Source organism: Syngnathus scovelli, chromosome 14 (genome assembly GCF_024217435.2).
Source record: "Syngnathus scovelli strain Florida chromosome 14, RoL_Ssco_1.2, whole genome shotgun sequence".
Taxonomy (NCBI): Eukaryota; Metazoa; Chordata; class Actinopteri; order Syngnathiformes; family Syngnathidae; genus Syngnathus; species Syngnathus scovelli.
In genome coordinates, this window is record NC_090860.1 from 13,389,843 (window position 1) to 13,412,861 (window position 23,019).

The 23,019-nt window shown below is 46.0% G+C and overlaps 1 protein-coding gene across 1 annotated transcript in view; it reads left to right on the forward strand.

The window, feature by feature from the left end:
- fndc3ba (fibronectin type III domain containing 3Ba) overlaps positions 1 to 23,019 on the forward strand; it is a 40,463-nt gene that overhangs the window by 13,204 nt on the left and 4,240 nt on the right. The window contains exons 3-26 of the mRNA XM_049740676.2: positions 50 to 125; positions 7,985 to 8,061; positions 9,396 to 9,627; positions 9,731 to 9,899; positions 9,961 to 10,076; positions 13,555 to 13,613; positions 14,120 to 14,271; positions 14,333 to 14,392; positions 14,465 to 14,609; positions 14,683 to 14,736; positions 14,812 to 14,936; positions 15,190 to 15,364; positions 15,452 to 15,538; positions 15,805 to 15,940; positions 16,294 to 16,365; positions 17,213 to 17,331; positions 17,406 to 17,511; positions 17,977 to 18,149; positions 18,302 to 18,415; positions 18,532 to 18,681; positions 18,754 to 19,034; positions 20,260 to 20,481; positions 21,919 to 22,085; positions 22,285 to 22,412. Coding sequence (XP_049596633.1) covers positions 50 to 125; positions 7,985 to 8,061; positions 9,396 to 9,627; positions 9,731 to 9,899; positions 9,961 to 10,076; positions 13,555 to 13,613; positions 14,120 to 14,271; positions 14,333 to 14,392; positions 14,465 to 14,609; positions 14,683 to 14,736; positions 14,812 to 14,936; positions 15,190 to 15,364; positions 15,452 to 15,538; positions 15,805 to 15,940; positions 16,294 to 16,365; positions 17,213 to 17,331; positions 17,406 to 17,511; positions 17,977 to 18,149; positions 18,302 to 18,415; positions 18,532 to 18,681; positions 18,754 to 19,034; positions 20,260 to 20,481; positions 21,919 to 22,085; positions 22,285 to 22,412 — 3,195 coding nt within the window. The remainder of the gene's footprint in view (positions 1 to 49; positions 126 to 7,984; positions 8,062 to 9,395; positions 9,628 to 9,730; positions 9,900 to 9,960; positions 10,077 to 13,554; positions 13,614 to 14,119; positions 14,272 to 14,332; positions 14,393 to 14,464; positions 14,610 to 14,682; positions 14,737 to 14,811; positions 14,937 to 15,189; positions 15,365 to 15,451; positions 15,539 to 15,804; positions 15,941 to 16,293; positions 16,366 to 17,212; positions 17,332 to 17,405; positions 17,512 to 17,976; positions 18,150 to 18,301; positions 18,416 to 18,531; positions 18,682 to 18,753; positions 19,035 to 20,259; positions 20,482 to 21,918; positions 22,086 to 22,284; positions 22,413 to 23,019) is intronic.

Consider the following 23,019-nt stretch of genomic DNA (forward strand, 5'->3'; position numbering starts at 1 on the left):
GACGTGATTTCTTCCTGCTCATCTGAACTTATTTGTGTTTTGGACACAGGTTATCCTGGTGCAGGTGAACCCGGGGGAGACGTTCACCATCCGGGCGGAGGACGGCTCGCTGCAATGCATCCAGGGTCAGTATTCCTCGCCGCTTGTCGTGTTGTCATAGCGATGCACGTGCACACCTTGGTTTTAAGTTCACGCTTCGGTTCACATGGGCTCAGAGTAAACAAAAGTTTCCATGTGTCATAAAACGATACGTACGTTATTATATTTCAAAGTCGATTTGGATTTTCCAATCCTAATGATGAAATTGAAGTAATTGCATATTTGACATTTTTTTAGCCAGACGCCGAGCTGCACTTTGGTTTGCGCATTATTTTCATGGCGAACTGCACGTCGCCACGGCAACCGTCACTGCAAGCGGACATTGTGGCCATTCAGTACAATCGTGATGGCAACAGTAACGTCTTTCATCGCGTCAAAGTGAAAGAAAGTCTCGCTCGCTCTTTCTTTGCGGAGAATAAAAAGTGTAATGTAAGCCGGGGATTCCCCTTGCATCACTGCGTCTCATGTTGATGATGTCAGCGGAGGTTTGAAAGAGCCCCGTTGTTCCGGCTGGCTCCGAAACACACCTGACCCCCCCTCGTGGAGCACCCCCTAGTGTTCCACACCCATGTGTGATATACTAACTAATTAAAGCCTACCGCCCTTTTCTCCGCCCCCAAGGTAATTGCCCCCCCCCCCTCGTTTATTGTGGGGGGTGGGCGGAAATAATGCCAAACAAACATACCTCAGGGCATAGGATAGAGACGGAGGAATCCGGGGTGGGGTGCTGGCTTGCTCCCATCGTCGGCCATTTTGCTTTGCTGGTTCCAAATATCGGCATCAATGGCTGGAAATGAAAAACAGCTCTGGCATTTCTGGATTTGAATCATTTTTTGTGCGTCCCTTTGCACGTTTCAACACATCCTGAGGAATTGCAAGCTGAATCGGTTGTAAAAACTCAAATCCTTCCCGGCATCTTCAATACTTCTGAGCCCACGTGAATTATGAAACGCTTGCCCTCCGGGTTATGCAATTACATTTTTTGGAAAAGGGGGTCATAAAATAGCATGTTCGCTTTAAAAGCAGTTTGAAAGCAGCTGCCTGTTATTGCTAATGAGCTGCGCTTAACAGATTTGTGTGTGCGTGTATCTCATGTTTTCATATGTATATAAAAAAAAACGATTTTGGCTGCGGAACATTAGCGTCGGCTGCGGGCAAACACTAAATCGTAGTTTGGCTTTGCCTTGACCGATGCTGCCAAACACCACCTACTATTAAACCTACTGACCTCCTTACAGTGTGTGTGTGTTTGTGTGTGGCCTGCCACGTTAAGAATATGTGCATTCAAGCACACCCTTCAGACCTAAGACCCCCCCCCCACCCCCGTAAATTAGTGAAAACACGCAAGCAGACACAATTTCGACTTTTTATGACGTGTGGCAGCTCACACAAACATCAACGCAAAGTGGGTTTTTTTTCTTCTTCAGTGGATTTGACAAGACGAGCTGAGGCTTGATTTTTTTGTGCGTCCTTTTGTGATGTCATTGAATGCAAATATTTTGAATACCCCGAGTTATTAATAGAACAGCGGCAGCTCCGAGGCGTGTCGTGCTTTGGCTTGAGTCATCTAAGTTTTTGAACAAAATGATGTCAGAAATTTTTGGATGTATTTGACGCCCACGAAGTCGTGACATGTCACAAAATGGCGGCAAAGCACTTTTTTGTATCGGACTAGACTGAGGAAACGAAGCTTCTCTCACTACGATATATTGTATTGTCACAAGATGGCGCCAAAGCGGTCATTTTATCTTAGACATGGCTTTTCGTGAGTTTTTTTAGCGAACAACCCAGGCGAGGATTTGTGCTAATTCAAATCGACATCGCGAGTAACTCAAATAGGAAGGAAAAAAATATCGTGAATTCAATCGCAAAATTTAGCGGGGTTAAAAATGTAAATTTACATCCACAACAACAACAAGAACAAAGTTCCGCTTGACGGAAAAGTGTCTCCAGGCCAAGGCCTCCATCCGTCTGCTAATTAGCATCGGCACCCAACCTCAGCTCATGGGGTAGCCCCAACTCCCCCATGAACCCCCTCAGGTCCCCCCCCACCACCAAGACCATTCCCCAGAGCTTTCCCACACTCACATCAAAGGGCAACAATCTGGAGGGTGTGTTCCAGCACCACACTCTGGAATGTGCTTGTGTGTGTCTGTGTGTGTGTGTGTGTGTGCATGAGGCCTTGTGTTGGTTTACTGTGTTGTTTGCTCTTTGTTGGACTTTTATGTGGCTGATGAGGCTTGAGTGTGTGTGTGTGTGTGGGGGGGGGGGCAAGCGGGAGATCGGTGGTGGTGATGATGGAGTGCAGGAAACGACGGCCGAATTGCCAGGATGTGACATCATCATCATTAGCCAATCATTTTCCGTATTTGGGGACAAAGTTGATATGAATTAATTGACAGTCAATGGCGTACTAAAACTTTTTAATACATTTAGCCTTGTTCTATTTTTGTTTCACTCGGCTGGTTGAAGCTCATTTTTCGTCTCACTCTTTTTTTTTTTCTTTTTGCCTGAGTCTGCACTTCTGCTCCTCGGTGGCTTTGGATAGGACGTGTGGAAATAGCTCCTTGAGAGACAGAGAGCCATTGTGGAGAGTCTGGCGCTGCGTGTTTGGATGGCGCTCAACACGCTTTGAGCACGTAGGACCAGCGCTACCATTGCGGCATGTTCGGCATGACGGGATGCGACCGATCGATAATCTCGGAGTGGCAAATGATGCGTTTGAATCAAGAGAGGTGGGCAGCAACATATGAACATTTGATTGCTTTCCAATATGTAGTCCTTTAGTTTTAGTCTTTTATGCACAAGGAGTTTTAAAAAGTGGAAAAAAAAAACCCACAAAAACTTTGCAGAAAAATTTTGGCCGCCTTCCAGTATTTAAATCGTCCGTGATGTAAATGTAATGATGTAAATTCTTAGTGGGCTGGATAAAAATAAAAAGAATTGCCGCCAATTGTATAAAGAGAAGGCCGCTTAATTGTTGTTACCCGCCCTGCCCTGCTCGGTTCTGCTCGGCGCTCACTTGTGAACTCGATGCCCTCGCCTCGCCTCGCCTCGCCGCGACAGGCATGAAGAGGCAACGTTACGCCAGGCGAGCGGAGTGGAAAAAGGAACGACACAAGGAGGAAAGGTAAACAGAATCCGACCAAGCGTGTCTGGTCGTGTCTGCCGCAACGCGGGCGAGGCCGCTTCCTCCTTTAACGCCGCTGACCCCAAGCACCCTCGCCATCGCCGCCGCCGCCCACTCGCTTCGGACCGGGCGGATGTTGCGAGCGGTTCTGGCGCGGAAGACAAGTAGGAGGAGGTCTGTCTTCTTGTGTGAGAAAAAAAGGGGTGAATTTTCCAGAAGGAGAGAGCGGGGATCTTTTCCAGGGATGAAATTCCTCACTGGATTGACGTTCAGGGTACAGCTGGGGATGTTTGCCCTCCTCCCCCTTTCCTCCCCCCTTTCCTCCCCTTGCTCATCTTGTTTTAATTCCGCCCCACAACATGCTGACATTCTTTTGAAAGTATTTCTGCTTAACTCTTTCAACGATGGCTAACAGAGTTTTGGGGAATTCTTGACAGTCGGCACATGCAATTGTTCTGATTGGACGAACGGATGCGTGTGTGTGTGTGAAAAGAACTTTATTGTTGTCCCCCATTCGTCCTGGCAAATATAATCGTCGGAGAAGGGGACGGCGGATTTTGGGAAAGTCCCCGCTCAAGGTGGACTTGGATCCAGTCCATCCCGCTTTGGAAATCGGTCAAATCGGTGTTGTGAGAGCGGATCGGACGCTCGCCTTTGATCAAACTGGGAAAAGCGGAGCCGCAAAGTGGCCGTGACTCATCCTGAAGGAATTTGGGCTGTCGGGGGGTACAAAAGCTGCTCTTTTTTTTTTTTTTTACTGGGTCAAGGTTTGAAGAGGAGAAGCAGGAAACGATTATTGGACTCCTCCGAGTGTGTTTACTCGCCGACAGCTGTTGCGCCTCCTCGCTAGACGCGCCCGCCTGATTAGGGGATGGATAGAATGAGTCACAAGCCGTCTGGATTGTGTACATTGGGCCGAGTCACCGTTGGGTTGAGCCAAGTGGGCCGAGTGAAATGCGTCGCACAATCCCTGTCGTCCGGCGACACTCCCGCTTGAAGTTTCCCCGACGAATGAAATGTACCGCAAAAATTTGGCGACATAAAAAGCTTAAGGCTTTTATCGTGTTCTCTGTGTTACACAACTAAAGTTATTATATTGAGAATGTTGAGAATAGTTATTTTATGAGATTAAAAAAAATATTTGTTGGAAAATAAAATAAAAATTAAATATTTGCTCAAGCATTATTTTATATTATTTATTACATAATATTAATATTTGAAAGTCACGATTTTGTGAGGAATATAAAAAAAGTAAATAATTTGCGAAAATCCTCGTGTGTGTGTATATGTGTGTACATGTGTGTTGTTCCAGGTGTGTCGAGTGTAATTTGTCAGTGTAAACTACGCAAATGTCAGCGTGCTCCAGAACTCAAGTGTTTGTGTGTGCCAGCGTGACTCCTTTAAGAGTTTATACACAAGTGTGCAGGTGTTGCGTTGCTTTTGTCTCCATTTTTTTTTTCTTTTTCGCAGACGTTTGTCTTCGTGTATAAGCGCCTTCATGTGTAATTGTGTACACACATCTGTGTGTGTGCAGCTGGGCTCGTGTGTGTGTGTGTGTGTTTTCTGAAAGAACAAAGCAGAGTGGCTGAGTCCCTCCAGACATGACGTTGCTCTACTCTGGAGCGGACCCAGCAGCAACTAGGTCGGCTTGCAGAAATCCTCCTATGGGGGGGGGGGGGGCGAGTCGGCCCCCGGGTGGAGGAGCGTGCTGGCACTCGCATTTTTTAAAAGGCGTCAACACAAATACTTGACATGCTAATTCGGGTTGTCGCGATCCAATCACGTCATCGGAATTCGATGACCAGTTTAAAAGCCGATCGTTATTAGGTGAAATACGATTTTTTTAAATTTCTCCTCCCACTTTGAGCAATTAATTTTTATGGTTCATATTTAATTGTAGTCATTTGGTAATTATAAATGATGTGGTATTTATTTATTTTCCTTTTAATTACCTTTTTAATTGTAACTTTGAAGCGCAAGGAACCTTCAATTTCCTGAACTGCACCTTTCTGGCAATATAGTGCCGCTCGTGTGGAATACGGAAAGCCCACATCACATCATATTCCGATAATAAACTCGATGACTTGCGTTTGAGTCAACACGGCTTGATTTCCTAAGAGGTCCCGCCATTCAATTTAAAAACGATATGACTTCTGCAACTTCCATGCAAAGAAAGCTAAATCCATAAACTCCATGCACCTTTTAAACGCAGTCAGAAAATAAAGTTTTACATCCGTTTGCCTGCTAATTGTTCCCTCGGCTCACTTACCGCTCGGCCATGACCGGAGTCCCGGAAAGTCCGCCCGGCGACCGACTGCCAATGACGATGAGAAGTTCATTTTTATGGTGCACTCATCATGGTGATTCAGTCGTGGTGTTGGTGGGCGGGCACATTACTCAATTATTAAAATAGTTGTCGATTAATATGATCATCGATTATCAACCGATTGATTAGTTTTGACTTCATCGAGGTTGTGTTGTCTGTTATGAAAGTGGCTTGGAAGCAGGAATGTGCTTACACGTACCTTAAACCACGTTTGGTGTTACTGTAAGCCCCCCTTTGTGCAAACTCCGCAGGTTATGATTTACATTCCCGAGCTAATCGGCGACCCGCTCTGATTACATGCCGACTGCCAACTTGTATTTAGAGAGAAAAAAAAAACTTTATCGGCTCTGTTGCCAGTTTCACACACACTCTTTTACATTGTTACCCGGGGCAGTGGCCCGCACAGGAAGTCCCCTGCTTCCTCCTCAACTGCCCCCGCCTGGCCGCCCGTCCGCCACACCTCTCCTACCCTCGCTAAATTGCGTTGACCTGGAATGTGACGCTAATATTTTAAAAGTTGTCTCCTGTGCATCTGGCTTTGAGTTTGTATTTTTGTTTTAGTAGCATGTTCCTTGACAATTCACCTTTTATTGTGAGGACAATTTACTTTGCAGGGATGTCCCAGTGGAAAAAAAATAGCCCACCTTTTATTTATTTAACCCTTTAGCTGGTCCACGCAAGAAAAACACTCATGTGAGTTTTAGTGGGAGCGTCTCGGGGCTCTAAGGACAGATAACACTATTGATGCTTACATAACGTCCAGGCGATGCCACGTCACAACACACACACACACACACAGGCTGCACTTTACCTGCAATGGCAAGAGTGGTTCTCACTAATGTAGAGAAACAAGAACGCACACACACATAGTTTTATTGAAATCGAAGGTGCTCATTGCTAATTTTTGTGAGCTATCCGCTACTTGTTGTAAAATATGTTGTGCAAATGTGTGTGAGAATGCAATGGTTGCAGACAGTGTGAGGGTCCCTCTGGGTTCCCGTGTGTGTTGTGATTTGGGGGCCCACTGGCAGCTGGCTTTGACAGCTGCATCATGGGAAACATCTGATGAAATGTTACATCACCTCCCCTCTGTGTGTATGTGCGTGTAACTGCACAATTTTCTTTTACACAATACTTAATCATATTTTTTTCTTACACTCAGTAAATCCACCATATAGTTGCTCGGAATTCCAACCGGATTAGCCGCAGGAAGTTGCGTGACGTCACGTTAGCGTTGCGCCAGCCATTTGTCCACGTACGTACACACATCCATACACACATGCGTACAAGCAGTCACTTATGCGCAGCTTTGCTAAATGGCAGGCATGTGGCTTACAGCTGTGTGTAGACGTGAAGGCCAGCTCACAAAGAGTGTCTTGTGTTTCTCAGGGGGGTATTCGGGCCTGTTGGGTCCGGTCCAGGGGGCCACGGATGGGAATGTGTGTGTGTACTAGAATGCGTGTGTGTCAAGGAATGCTGGTGTTTGTCGAGCGAAGAGCACAAGGCTATCTGCAGGAGAGTGTGTTTTGGGGTGTGTGTGTGTGTGTGTGTCTTCTCAATGAGGACTTTCATACCCGTCGCGGCGGCGTGCGAGTCGACGGGACTGAAGGAGGTCTGTCTGTGCCGCTACCTGTGACCTTCTCACCACACTGACACACTTAGGACACACACACTCTCCCCCTTGTGCGAGTGTGTCGGACCTGACTGGAAGTCAGGCGAGGTGGGGAAGGAAAGAGGGAATCATTTTGGGATGAAAGAAAGCAAAGGATGGAGACTGAAGTGAGTAATATTGGAAGGATGTGACTAATGGCTGGAAGGGGAGGCAGGTAATTCCTGAAAATAGGAACCGTGACAGACGAAAGAAAGTGCACAGTGATGAGTTATTCAGAGGAAATTGAAATTTATGCTTGTAGAAAAATGAACAATTTATTTTTTTTGCTACCCGTCAACAATCCAGCCACTTTAACTACACCCCACTAAAGTTTGGGTGCGTTTAGTGTCTGCATTCCCGTCATGATTTATTCCACCAGCGTTCCCATCGGCCTCCCAATGACTTAAGCAGCCCATCGTGCAGAAGATAGAGGAGGAGATGCTCTGTGTGTTCAGGCAAAGGTGGAAAAGTCAACATAGTTTGAAATCTGCTTCTTCTATTAAATACGTTGGCAGCTTATTTCTCGTTATCTGATACTGTGACGGCGCTATAGCTTGTTTTCTGGACATCGTAGCCACTCCACATGGATCCATAAATCTGCTCGCAAGTGATTAAAACATCATTGTGTGACGTGACATGAAATATGGTGTAGTACCTTGACTGCCCTGTGAGAGGCAGTGTGGTGTTAGACTACTGGAAAATCCAAACAAGGAAGACGAGGTCAGGAAGCTGGGGTTTATTTGTTGATTCATTGAGTCAATGTTTTTGATCTTTGCAGGTCCCGCCGAGGTCCCCATGATGTCCCCCAACGGCTCCATCCCGCCCATCCACGTGCCACCAGGATACATCTCACAGGTTGGTTATCAAAAGTTGGCAAAAAATCCCAACACTGTGAAATTGCAGCATTAAGTCACAAAAAGCTCAGGGCTAAGCATTGATCCTTGAGGCACACCATTACGACGAGACGTTACTGCATTACTCGCATCACCCACATTTTTTAATCCTCCAAAAAAATCTGGAGTCTTTGAATCCTTCAAATGCTGAATTTTAATATGATAAGCGACCACAGTTAACCCAGCGGAGGTGAGCCCTTGTTTACTCAGCTCCGAGGAATGTACAGAATGTCTGATTACCTACAAACAAATGTCATTTACATAAGCATACGGTCAGTACGAGTTGGGTACAGTGTGTGGTCTGCATTTCGGCCACTGGGAGGTCATTGGCTTGCCTTGTGTGTGTGTGTGTGTGTGTCAAGTGCGAGCGGGAAACACTGTCACTCTTATATAAACAGGCCTGATAGGGGTCATAAGCACGTACGCAGGGTGTTATTGACAGATTTTTTATTTTTTTTTGCACATAATGGTTGTCATGGTTTGTGTTTGCTTTGTGTACTTTTCAGCTGTTTGTGTGTATTACTGGTAAATATTGCATGAGGTCTGCTCCACATGTAGTCATGCTGGGACTTTGGCCTCTGTAAACAAGGAGTTGGAGGAGGAGGTCGCGGCTATGTGGGTGTGTGTGTGTGGGTGTGTGTGTGTGTTTTTGTTCAGAATGGGGTTTATCTTGTTTTTCTTCGCCCACTTTACCGGGAATTGCTGAATAATTGGCTAATCAGCCAGCGGTCAATATTTGAAACAAGCCAATTGCAGTTGCCTTTTTTTTTTTTTTTTTACATACATTAACATATTAAAAATTGGCCAAAAATATTTTTCTCCAGTTGCTAGTTCATCAAATACTTAATCATATTGTAAAACAGTCAAATATCCAGCCTGTAAATAAAAATGAGGTTATTTTTTAATTACTAATTATTTTATTATTATTATTTTATTAATAAATCATTTTACTCTGTCCCATTTTGCCTAAAAAAAAAAAAAAATCCATATTGGTTGGGCCTTTCATGCGCTGTCATGTTTTGGCTCCCCTTTTCATTGTGTGTTTGTTTTGGGCTTTTGAGTGTGTATGCATGTGTGATGATATTGTTATTGTCTAGTGGAGATGCCCCCCTCCCCCGTCTCGCCGCAGGAGGTGTGTTTTTTTGCTCCCGGCCTGGAATGCCGGCCGGGCTTGTTGGAAGTGCCTCAATAGCTGCAATGTGTTTGCAACTACTATCTCAAAGTTTGCACACACACACACACAGCAGGGCCTTGCACACGAGGCGCAATTAAAAACACCGTTTGATTGTGCCGCAGGTCCTGGAAGATACCACCGGGGTCCGCCGGGTGGTGGTGACCCCCCAGTCTCCGGAGTGCTACCCCCCCTCTTACTCCCCCGCTTTGTCGCCCACACACCACCTGGCCCCCTACCTGGCCCACCCGCACTTCATCCCCAACTCCCACTCCTTCTACCCGCCCGTCAGCCCCGGCGAGCTGACTCACCACCAGTACTACCAGCACCACCTCCCCCCCATGTATGGCGACCCAGGTACCCAAATCCCAAGCAGGCGCGCCGTCTTCCCAAAGCGGTTCTGGTGGGGTGCTAGTTAGCGAACTGGCGAGCGTGGCTAACTTCCGCCCTTACTCCCCAGAAATCATCCCGGTGTACGGCATGTCCAACTTTATCCGGGAGGAGACGTACGGAAAGCCGCAACCCAAAAAGATCAAGGAACAGAGACAACTGGAGCGACAGAACCGTCTCAACTCGCCGCCCTCCACGCTCCATAAAGGCAGCCTGGGGCCGGCCCATAACGGTTACAGGTGAGCGTGCCGGTCTCAGTTTTTTATTCGACTTTTTATTAATTTAAAATGTTTCTAATAGCGGCAAGTCCCACGCGCCGTCACTGGGGTCAGGAGTGGGCAGTCCGGGCGGCAAGAAACCAGATAGGCGACTTCGCAGCAGTCCGCGCAACGGTGAGGCCGAGGCACACACGCAAGGTAAGATGACATCATAACATTTTTGCTTTGCCCACCGACCTCGGTGACCCACGGCCTTTTGAATACACGAAACGTCTCTCAAGAATGGTCGAATGCAACCCAGGGTGGGAAAAAAAACTTGTCGCATAGCTGAGGCCGTCCCGGAGCGCTATCGCTTTACCCCCGGCCACAATACACGCCTTGTTGGTGCAGGTGGGCGGGGTGGGCCCGGCCGGCCGGCATACCTGTGGTGGCATCTCGCTGGATGAAGGAAACTTTGTGTCGCGGAGATACGGCAGCGTTGTGTTATCACACACGTACATGCAAATACACAAAAAGAGTTATGGGTTAGACAACTACACAAAAATGCAGTTGTGCTGGCTCATGTTTGATCAAATTGAGTCAGTTCGACTCTTCTCCTGAGTGTACTGGCCCTTTAAATATCTTTCATTCAAACAGACAGTTTGTGGATCCAGATGAGGTTGGATGAAGCACAAACACACACACAGACACACAACCGGCCGAGAGAGATTGACTTGTGAGTCGAGAACCTTCTGGACAGAACGCACGCACAGTGACAACGTGATGTCTTAGCGTGTCGTCAGCTGTCCCGGCTCGGCCCGGCTGGGTCTCAGGGAAACCATGGGGATCGGGTGCATGGGTTCGCGTCCATAAAAAAAGTTAATCTTTGACTCTTGGAAAAACGCAAATCCCCAGGATGCATGTCGTGCCCATGATACCCCCACGTTGGTGCCAATGTGGCATCTTAGCTCCGCCCCCATCAAAAACAAAAAACCACCCAGATGTGGCCCCGCTACTCTTCCTCCCTCCTCATTGTCTTCTTCCCCGTCTTCATTTCCGCTGCAGATTCTTAGAAACCGGTCTTTCGGCAGAAACATGGCCGTCCGGCTCCATCGGCGAGCAAAGTCCTTCGCTATGCAGAAATAGGAAAAAGCTAATCTTTACTCCGGTGATGTCATCTTCATTAGCTGTACTCACCTTTTGACCAAATCCCAAGTCATGCTTACATATTAACCCCCCCCCTCCCCTTGATGACCCCCCCGGAGGTCCAACTCCTTCCTTGTTTGGCTGTGCATCGCCATGGCGATTATCTCATCCTGGGCCGAGTTCGCCGTGCTTCCCACGATTTCCAAATAAGGCCGATGCGGAGGAGGACGAGGGATGTAAGAGGAAAAGACACGGACAAGATGAGAAATATGAAGGGAAAATGATGACATCATATGTGAGGTCATACGAGGACGCCTGCTCCCGTCAATCACGGCGCAAGTGACCCTTCGGCTTTCAAATGTTGGTGCGCCAGCTGAGCTCAGCTGTGTTTGCGTGCGAGGAAATCCCGGGGATTTTTTTTTTGGGGACTGTAGATTATTTTTAATCATCCTGTTTATTTCTTTCAAGCAAGTTGGTGGATGTCATAAATAACTGGCAACATTAATCATAGGACGTGCCATTGACTATTATATTTAAATTTATTGTTAGTGTAATGATAATTTGTGGTCAAAATAGAAAATAGTTTTTGGTAAACACTTTATAGAAATGGCATTAAACACAAATGAGGAGTTTGCAGAGGATAAAGAATATATGCATGTCTGCAGGTGTTGCTTCATCATTTGTGTTCAATACATAGAGTTCCAACTCTGTGACTGTTGATGCTAAATGTTAGCCCGTCAATGGAATTTTCCATTATGTGTTAGCACAAAGCTATCGGGGCGGGGGGGCTTTCCTAAATCAACGTTCGGTTGGCGCTAAACATGTCGAATTTATCATCTGCGCTTGCATCATTCAGCGTGGGCTGAGCAGGGTCGGATGGGGTCAGGGTTCCGGGAAAAACCCAAGTCCCGCAGTATCGCGACATACGAAGAATATTTGAATGATGGGTGACTCAACTTCCCATTGCTTTTTTTAGTCAGCAAATTAAAATCTTGTGTAGGTTGTCTCCACGAGAAGCACCATGACGACCACCGTTGCAGACGTGTGTGTGCGTGTGTGTGCGTGTGCACCCTCAGCTGCATTTTTCACATTTTTCACCCCCTCCCCCCCCCCCCCCCCCCCCCCACCTCCAGGCCTTAAAGGTCTTTTTCTGTCCCGGCGCAGACAGAATGCGAGCCGGAGCCGCGGGCCGTCATTCTGCAGGAATGCAACCTCCTCTTCTTTTTTTATTTCTATTTTTTTTAATCCAATCCGCACACTGAAATGTGAAAAGGTGATGTCAGTCGTCCCTGCGTGATTGTGCATCCAAATTCCAAATGAAGTTGATGATTTTTATTTTTTCCTCCCCCTTTCCGGCCGAGTTTATTTACAGAATTCAGGATGCGGGAAGTTGATCCCATGTCACATCATGTCACTTTGAAGTCATCTGCTGAGTGAGATATTAGCCCATGACTCATTAATATTCTAAAAATATCAGAAAAAAAACAATCTACATTTAAGCACCGGCCGATATTTCATTCTGGTTCCGTCTCGTCTAGCCTGCACTTCCCCCGAGCTATTTTTTTTCTATCCTTCTTCCCTAGTTCCCAAAAGCTTCATCTTTTTCCCATTTTCCTACTGCCAACGTCTGTCCTCGCTTATCGTCTTACACTCAGACAGGATGTGAGGTCAGACGCACGAGAGGAAGTGTGGGCAGCACATAAACATATTTGTGTGTGTGTGTGTGTCTGTCGGGCTCCTTGTGGTTCTTCTGCTTATGAAAGAGTTTAGCAGCTGGCCTCATCCACCGCAGGTCGCAGCACTCGACGTGTTTTGTGTTTTTCTTTAATCCACTTTTACTGATCAAAGCCCTATTGATTATTTTTTAAATTGATTTATTGTTGTACCCGACTCAAAATGGTCTATTCGTAAACTTCCCTAATCATGTTTTATTTATTTGTGCAACCTATTGTCACCTATTTGCATATTTTCTGTGATACCCTGAGACGCCACAAGAGGGCACTCAAGTTCTAGCTGATAGGAAAGGCTTGTTCTTGAACCTCTCCCCCTGAATCTGCAACAAACCGAGAACCGTAATGATGAAACAGTCGGCAACTATGTGCGTGTGCGAAGTTCGACGAGTAAAATGCATACAGTAGCTCTGCTGTAACTTTTTAGAACACACACACATGCTCACGTAAAGGGGAGGTCAAGTTGAGGTTGTGCTTCCATGACATCACGGTTGCCATGACTCATACGTGTCGCTCCAGGCTCCTCCGCAAACAAACACACGCGCACACGCATTGTGATTTACAGTCGTAAATGGAGAAAGCAGGCGGAAAAAAAGCTTCATTTTGGAAGACCCCACGTGGGGAGTGATGAGGGGGGGGGGGTGTCGGAGGTCCCTCAGTCTCTCATCAGCATGTATATTATTAACACACATATATTATAATATATTACGTTGCATGATTTTTATATTATGGCACAGATTATTTTTATGGGGTTTAAAAATATAAATTAGCACAAATATGTTGTCTGACTTAATCAAATGTATTTTTTTGTCTCCCTACAGATCATGACTCAGAGACGAAACGCATTCAAGACGTGCTCTCTACAATCGACAAACCACAGGTTGGTGTGCGCAACTTTTCCTCTTTCCTATGTACACACACGCGCACACACTCGTTCATCAATCAGCTCCTTGTCTGATGCTTTCATTGCCGGCACATGATATTTTTTCCATGTTTCCATCCTGTCTCTGTGGCTAACATGAAAATCAGATGTTTATAAGATGGAAAAAAAGACATTGCAGAATTGGCTTTTTCCTCCCTGCTTGCAGAGGAGACTGCAGCAGTACTCAAAAACGCCACACGAGGGCGGTATCCGATCATCTAGCCATCAACACGCGTCAACAATCTAAAATATCTGATTAAATAGAAGACAGAAAAAACTGGGAGCAACAAAACAAAAAACTTGGACTTTTATTTGGTGTGTGGGTTAAGGCTCAATGCAAATTTGTTTGTTCTGTTTTGTTTGCGAGTAAACATCAACTAGAAGAGTAATTAGGGAATGAGTGACGGATTTCAAACCTAGCCGTAATATTTGTCCCGTTAACGCATTTGTGTATTTGTTGATAGGTGTCCAACCTGCAGGCCCGAGCCGTGCGCCTATCTTGGGCGCCCCCTACGGGCCTGGCGAGCCGACACAGCAACGGCATGCCCGTGTCGTGCTCCTACGAGGTGTCCCTCTCGGATAAAGGCCGCGACGGGAAATTCCGCCTCATTTACAGGTAATTTCCATCAGAAACCAAATTATTTGGCTTGAATTGATTTTTTTGTTGCGTGTAAAAGTGGCGAAGAACTGGAGTATCATCTCAAAGATCTAAGGCCGGCAACCGAGTACCACGTACGGTAAGTGCTCTCCTCTCCTCACTCTGTCTCCGGAGTCCACCTCTTTGACCTCGACCCGCATTTGCCCGGCAGGGTGTGCGCCACGTACAACTCGGTGCGCGGCTCGTGCTCCGAGGCGTGCGCGTTCACCACGCACTGCAGCGTCAGCGTTCCCGACGTCCCGCTCGCCCCCAAACTTTCCCACCGTACCAAAAGCAGCCTCTCTTTACAGTGGAAGGTAAGAAGAAGCTCCTTTTTACTTTTTAATTCGATTCTTGTCAGTATTGGTTTAATTGTTTGGTCATCATCAGCTGCCCAATGAAAACGGACCCAAAATCACAAACTACCTGCTCGAGTGGGATGAGGTGAGTGATAACATTGATGGATTTCTTTCCTAGATGATTCTGGTTTACGAATGGTGTGCTCGTTTTTGTTTGTAGGGAAAGAAGAACAGCGTTTTCCGAGAATGTTACTTCGGGAGCCAGCGGCATTGTAAACTGACGCGTCTGTTCCCTGCCTGCGCTTACACCTTCAGGGTGGCGGCACACAACGACATCGGCACAAGGTAAGACAAAGAATAATAATTCCAAAAAGTTGTTCCTGAATTATTTGTAGGGCTGTAAACATTTATTTTATTGATCAATTAATCATTATCAAATTTGAATTTTTTTATTTAAATTTCAGTTTATTTTAATTTTTTTAATATATATATATATATTTTTTAAAGTTTTAAAAAGACAGAACATTTCTTCAACTCGAGAGTGGTGAAAAGACACTAGCATTTATTTTTAATGATTGGGTTACTTTTGGTCGTGCAGCGGCTTCAGCCCTGAGGCGGTGTTCTACACCATGGGCACGCTTCCCGCGCTGCCTCTGGCGCCGCGTCTGGTTCGGGCCGGCGTGTCCTGGGTCACCCTGGAGTGGGGGCGACCCGAGGGCAGCCCCGGCGAGGAGCAGCTCAAATATACCCTGGAGATCCAGGAGGACAACAGCGTGAGTGCCCCGTCGACGTCGTCCATTGAGGCGACGCGCTGAAGCGTGTAAGGGGGGTGCTAACATTCGCAAATGAACCTCTCCCAGGGAGCTGACTTTCACCCGAAGTACACTGGAGAAAACTTGACCTGTACTGTACAAGGCCTGAAGAGGAGCACGCAGTATAAATTCAGGGTGAGCAACATTTTCTTCAAATTAATCATTATTGGTGTTGCTTTTTAAAATCCAAACTATACATTTATTAGAGATTTATTTAGCTTTTTATTTTTCTTTAGAATTATATTATGAGTAATTATTTTTTTAACAGTATTTTTCATTGAACAGAATTACTCGAGTATCTTTTCTACATGGCCGCCATTTTATTCACATTATGATCATCCATCACCTGACATGCACGCTTCCTGTTTTTTCTTTTCCTCTCTGTCCTCTTCTCGTCGTAGCTGATTGCGTCAAACGTGGAAGGCAAGAGCAGTCCCAGCGAGGTGCTGGTGTGCACCACCAATCCCGACAAGCCGGGCCCGCCGTCCACGCCGTGCGTCGTGGCGTCCACGCCTTACGCCCTCACCGTCACATGGGGTGAGTGAGGCCACCAAATTCCCCCACCCTACACCACTTTTTTTTTTTTTTTATTATATATTAATTCTGTGTATCAATACATACATTTATTTTACTTTTTTAATACATTTTTATTATATTATAAGAATTCTGTGGATCAATACACAAATATATTTTGTTTTATTTTACTGGCAGCGCTTGTTGAAACGTGCGGATGTACTCAATGTCCAGCGTGCATCGAGCTGACTCCATCTTAATCCCAGCAAATGTTAATTACACACGTGTCAATTAAAAGGAGAAGTATCTTGTTGTGGAAAGCGAGACCGAATTAAAATGTCCTTAAATGCTTTGTCTTCTTGTTTTGGTTGTGTCAGATCCCCCGCAGGACAACGGCGGCTCTGAAGCGCTCACGTATTTGTTGGAGATTAGCGAGGGATGCTCGGAAGGTACACGTGTTCTGTAATTCTGTTTTTAATTCTGCAACAATATCATCATAAAGCAATTGTCATAAAGCGACGTCCCCACCGATGAAACATCATCAATAAAGAGCGACGGAATCGCTTTTGTCATAAAGCAAAATTCTTCACCCCTTGCGGGACGGGACGGCTTTAGCGCTGACTAGGCTTGTCGAGAGATCCTCCCCGCTAAGCAAGTTTGAAATCTCCAGTCGAAATGTCGTGGGAAAAAGACGTCCTGCATAAAAACGATTGCGCAACACTGCCCGGTTACGACGCGGGCATCAAGAATGTGTGGAATTGGGCCTGGTTGGAAAAACAGGTGGACGGCGGCCCGCTCTCCGAGTTCATTTTCAAACACAAAGAGCCGGGGAAAGCGCTTTGCGGGCTTTGCGAGGGGAAAGTCATCAACTACGGGGCAAAAGGGTGGCTGTCGCTCAAAAAGCACTGCGAGGGAAGAAAGCATGTGGAGAGGAAAAAGATGAGGAAGCAAAATGGTGACATGCCCGGTAGGTTAGACCAAAAAAAAAAACCTCATTATCTTGCACGTCTTGAATTGAAAATTGGAATGTCTTTGAAATGATCTAATTTATGAATTAATGGCATTTTATGCTTTTTGTTCAAGTTTCCTATTCAGGCTCCAAAAGCATTGTTCAAATTAATATTCTTTCAATTTGAAAAGAGGCCAATCCTTTCAGCTCTATCACTCTTTCTCTATTCCATGGGGTTCCATTAAAAAATAATATATCCGACAAAAGAGCTTATTTTTGTACTTTTGAATCTTACTTTCCATGTGACAAAGATGCTTTAGCGTGCCAATTTGTGTGTCTGTGTGCAGCCAACCAATGGGAGGTGGCATACAGCGGGCCGGCCACAGAATGCGTGTGCGACCGCCTGGCGCCGGGGAGCATGTACCGCCTGCGCGTCTGCAGCATCACCACCGGGGGGCACAGTCCGGTAATATTGGTTCAGGTATTATTTAAAATAACTTTTTTTTTTAAAAATCCTAAATATATTTGTTTCACCTCTAGTGCACTGTTGGCGTGCCGGTGCGCACGTTAAGCGTTCCGCCAGGGCCGTGCCAACCGCCGAGGATTGTGGGTAAAGCCAAACACAAGGAGGTGCAGTTAGAATGGGGTAAGCACACACACACACATACACACACGCATAGACAGAGCATTTAGATGCTTGATTATTTGATTGATTGCGGCGAGGCAGCTTAATTACCCTCTGGCTGCTTGTTACGTTTCCTTGGGCCGCCCTAATGGATCCCTCGGTCAAAGCGCGCTTGGCACTTAACCAAGGCTTCATTTGAAAAAATTAAGCGCCATCCGGCTGGCTCGGCTCGGTGGCCCCCCGCTGGATGTTTGGCTGGCGCAAATTTCCCGGAACGCTCTGGAAGATCTCCTTTTAGTCTATTTTAATACAACTCTAGTTGGAGCAGATTGCTACAATTAAGCGTCTGCGGGTGAAGGTGACCTTTGGTGCACTTATGCTTTTGCTCGGCAGGTGTATGAAATTGCCTCGTATCTATTATAACTTTAAATTTCACATCAGAATATAGTAGATATATTTTTAGAATTTTTTTTTGTCATGGCGCAGACTCCCCCGCCGCCGATGGTGCCAGCGAGGCGTTCACCTTCAGCCTGGAGATGAGCGAAGGAGATGCTCAGCCGGCTGAAGTGTTCCACGGGCCGGAGCTGCAGTGCACCGTGGGAAGTCTGCTCCCCGGCGCCACCTACAGTTTCCGGCTGAGGGCTGCCAATGAGGCTGGGGTGAGAAAAATCGATCGCAAGAATTAACCCGATTGATTTTTGCGGCTCATATTTGACAGAATGATTATCATAATGATTGGTTAATTAAAAAATAAATAAGTAAAAAATGAAGAAAAATGTATCATGACTAAAATAACTTTTCTTTTTTTTAGTATGGCGAGTACTCCCAGCCTACGGTGGTCACAACACTAGCAGGTCCTCCAGGCCAGTGTGGGGCGCCGGTCATCGTTCTTACCAGTAACACCTGCGTGTCGCTCAACTGGGAGGTGAGACACATTCATGGGAAATTTCTTTTGGTGGTATAAACTGAAGAGTTGCCAAAGAGTGCTTGGGTTGCCACGGAAACAGTTCAGGACCTCAAAGTTTGTTCATGTTTTGTCAGAGTCCCGAGGGTTCGGGCAGCGACATCTCCGAGTACATTCTGGAGTGGGGCCGGGAAGACGAGCCCATGGAGCTCATCTCCTGCGGCTCGGCCACGCAGTGCGAAGTGTCCGATCTCACGCCGGCCACCAGCTACTGCTGCAGGTTACAGGTGAGTCGGCGTCACGCTTACGAGCGCATTTGTTTTTTTCGGTTCCTCTAGACTTGAATTTTTTACCCCTAGGCTGTCAATCAGGCGGGGGCGGGGCCTCACAGCGATCAGGTCAGTTTCCAGACACCGGCGACCATTCCCGACATGGTGTCCTCGCTCAGCCTCCTGGACCTGCCGGCTTCCTCGGAGCCGGGTCAGTCGCGCGCCACCTGTCTCCTCCTCAAGTGGGAGGAGCCAAACTGCAACGGGGCGGAAATCACCTCGTATATCATCTCTCTGGATGAGCGGAGCATCATGGTGGAGCCGGCGACCAATCATTTGGTTAGCGGTCTGCAGCCAGACAGCGAGTACAGGTACAGCTACACTATTAATTTTTTTTCTAACTATAAAAAATATTTTTCATCAATAGCCATCTGTTTTATTCTATGACTGACAGACAAAAAATATTTACTGTTGAGACGATTTTTTGAATGGTTTCGATTAATCGGCAAATCAAAATAGTTGTCAATTTATTTGACGATTGCTTTGTTAACGATAAATCAATTCATTGTTGCCAGTATTTGTTTTTTGTGAGCGAACAGTGGAATTGTTTCACTTGATGGATTTTTCCACATCCTACCGTTTGTAAATCGTCACTTGTAGTCAGCCATTTAATTTTTCCAATTTCTAAATTCATCAGAATGTATCCTTAATTGTGTTTGAGCCAAACAAAATTGAAATGGTAATGAAAATGGGATATTTGAAAAAGCCAAACAGAGAAGTAAATCGTGGCCGTAATGTAGTTGAGGACAGCCCAGGGGATTTTTCTGAGAAAATCATTTTCGACCTTCTACTGGATGGTGAGAGCAGGTGGCGGGCGGGTGTGTACCACCAGCTGAATCATAATGTGCTGTTGTTACCATTTGCAAGTTTTTTTTTTTGCAACGTCTGTTATTACCTGTACCAGAGCACACGCGTGCCTGCCGTGTTTTCATCCTCGGCTTGTTTTGTTCCCGTGTCACACTGCCCTCTTACGTAATGGCCCCCGATGATGCACAATGGCACAACACTGTTTGTGCGATGAGTGTGTGTCCTTCAACGTGGCAGAGGCGCTGCTCCCTGTTTTGTTTGCTGGATGCTTAAGTGTCTTTGTCAGGTGGACAGTTTTTTAATGGTTACAAATAGGGCAGAAGGAGACACCACTTATTAAACACACTACAAATGAGCAAACAAAACACTCCAGCACCTTGTGGATGTGTATAGAGAATTAAATATGATCATAAAAATGTTCCGTTTGGTTGCACATGTTGCCTCTTGAGGCTCGTGTTGTGGCTGGGCCGCGTGAATTTCAACCAAAGGTCACTCATGTCTGACTCCAAATGCCACGTGTGCTCCTGACACAAGATGTCCGCCCCCCAAGATAATCAGTTTTTTTTGGGGGGGGGTAGAACAATTTCCTGATTTTGTAGATTTGTTTATTGTTGAAGTCTAAAAACAAAACAAAAAAGCTAATATACGCCTAATTTAAAAAAAGCCAATATCGATTAATCGGTCAAGGCCTAGTGATGCCAATTAACACGTTTGTCTTGCGGCGATTAGCGTCCAGATCCAGGCGGTGAATTCCATCGGCTGCGGCCCGTCCAGCCCGCCCCTGCTGGCGAGGACGCGGCCACTCCCGCCGGCCCCGCCCCCTCTGGAATGCACCGCCTCCGGGCCGCAGAGCGTCAAGCTGAAGTGGGGCGAGAACGCCAGCAACCTTCGCTCATCCCTGCTGGCCGAAGACGTGTACTACATGCTGCAGATGGAGGACAAAAACCACAGGTGGGTTCCATTCGCAGAAATAGAAGACAAATGTAAACAATTTGAATGCAGAATGAAAAAATACAATTCAAAATTGTGCAAGTGTACCTAATATAATGACCAAAGTACTGACCAACACTTGGCCGCCTCCACCTGCAGCTAATCAATCGGCTAAATGTCAATACTACGCAGAAAGCCGACGAGTTTCTTATTAGACGCTCGGCGTGCGCGCTGTAACCAAATGTACCCCAGATGAGTCACGTTGAGGCCCAACGAGGAGATGAACATGGGTGCAGATGAGCTCGTTTCTATTAAAAGGTCAATGGCCACCTCGCTTGCTCTTTTGGAGCCATTCTCAATCACAGCTGGACCTTTTTTTCTATTCTGTTGCTTGCCGCACGACTTGTCTTTCTGCCGAATATAATTTATTTCGTGTTTTTTATCACTCTATAGCTGACCTTGGCAAAGGTAAAATCTTTCAACCCTGAAACAACACGTCGGTGACAATATCTCCTAACATATGGAATGGCCCGACGTAAATGGCTGAAATGTAATTTTCGAGTTTTGGCCTTCCCGTTTAATATCCTTCTTCCCTTTGCCTCTCTGCGCCACCTCATGCATTTTTATTCCTGTAATCGCATTTTGAGAAAATCGACTTCACGGTGAGATCCGATACAAGAGCTGTGTGTGAAAAACTGTAATGATTATTTTGAGAGATTGTTGAATCAAATATTTCCCCCCAAAAAATAAAAATCACATTATTTACTCATTACAAGGTTGTTGTATTTATGAGTTCATCAAAGTGTGCTTAATAAAATGTCCATCCAGTCAGTGAGTGACCATGATGTGTATTTGAAGGAGCACAACATGTTCTGTGCTCCCCTCGCTTGACTTGTCATTACTGGCCTTCACGATCCAGCATTCCGATTTTTTCTCATTTCCTTTTGTGCTCTCCGCCAGCGTGACCCTGACTATAAAAGCTTTCTGAGATAAACAAAAACAGATTGACGCTGTTGCAGGTTGAACTGCAGTATAGATGATAAACACCTGATAAAGGCAAACATTGTTTGGCCTCTCTTCGGGAGGTTAGTCAGACGAGTCGGGTCAAGGCCTCGTTAAATGCCTCCCCCCGGATCGAGTTAAAGTGTTAATGAAGCTACGTTGGGTGGACTGATGATGATGGATCATTACCAGATGATGGCGAGAGGCGGCAAATTCGAGGCCCGTTAGTTTTCATCAGGGATGTGTGTCAAAATATAGAATATACCGTAATAGTGCTCAATGAAATATACAATATTTAGAGTAGACAGTTAAAGGAATGCCTCAAGGCTCAATGCCCTCACCCCTTTTGTTTTTAAAAATAATCATCCCAGACCGCAATCCGACTCAATGGAGATCCGAACGAGCGCTGCAGATGCAACCAGAAAGTTTAACCGAGTTATTTTCATGTGCCGTCAGGTTTGTGACCATCTACCGGGGCCCCAGTCACACCTACAAGGTCCAGCGGCTGACCGAGTCCAGCAGCTACAACTTCAGAATACAGGCCATCAACGACGCCGGCGAGGGCCCCTTCTCGAACTGCTACACCTTCTGCACCACCAAGTCTGTCCCTCCTGCCCTTAAAGGTAAAAAAAAACCTGAATTATGTAACACAATGCAAAAAAATCTATAAACTGCTGTGAAAGCTCTTTTTCCACAAATTGCAGCCTTTGCGATTAGAAATGTCAATTTGAATTCGATTCCATCGCCACTCTTCCACCCGCCTGCGTCTGTGCGCACAAGAGCTCTATTGATTTTTTTTTTTTGTCGTTGTTCACGTGACAGCGCCGAGGGTGCACCAGCTGGACGGGAACGTGTGCGAAGTCACGTGGGAGGCCATCCCACCCATGAGAGGGGACACCGTGAGCTACGTTCTGCAGGTGTTGGTGGGCCGTGAGTCTGAATACAAGCAGGTACACACACACACACACACACACACACACACATCCACTGATGAAAAATGTGTATTTTTTTTTTCGTGGTCTGGCCGGAAGAGCTGATTGTACTTACAAAATATAAAATCTCTCACGCGGGTCAAATGAATGATCGGTTCATTCATATTCTTGGCAAGCATTTTTTTTTTTTTTAAATGTCCTCAGGGAGCAGCAAAAAAAGGAATTGTGTATTGATGGACAACATAGAAAATGAAAGCGCAGTGCCAGTCCGAAAGTGCAATAATTCACTGTCGCCGATTTTGGCCGCAGATTTATGATCGACCGCTGAAGCTCAGTGGCAGTTTCAACTGCTGTGCTTGTGAATGAGAAGAAAAGCTTAGTGCAGTCATCATTAATGGAAAATACAGCTATTTTAAATATTCAATACCATTATTTTCTGGTTCTTCTCAGTTTTATGACGTTAGGTAGTTGAGTGAGCACTGAGCTTTGAAATCGACGACTAATCGTGTTTTATTAATTGGGATTTTAAAATCAATAAGAATTTTTTTTTTCAAATGCTGAGTTTTGGCCTTGATCCCAAAACAGTTGTCAGACTGCAAAAAGTGACGATGACATCATCATTGTG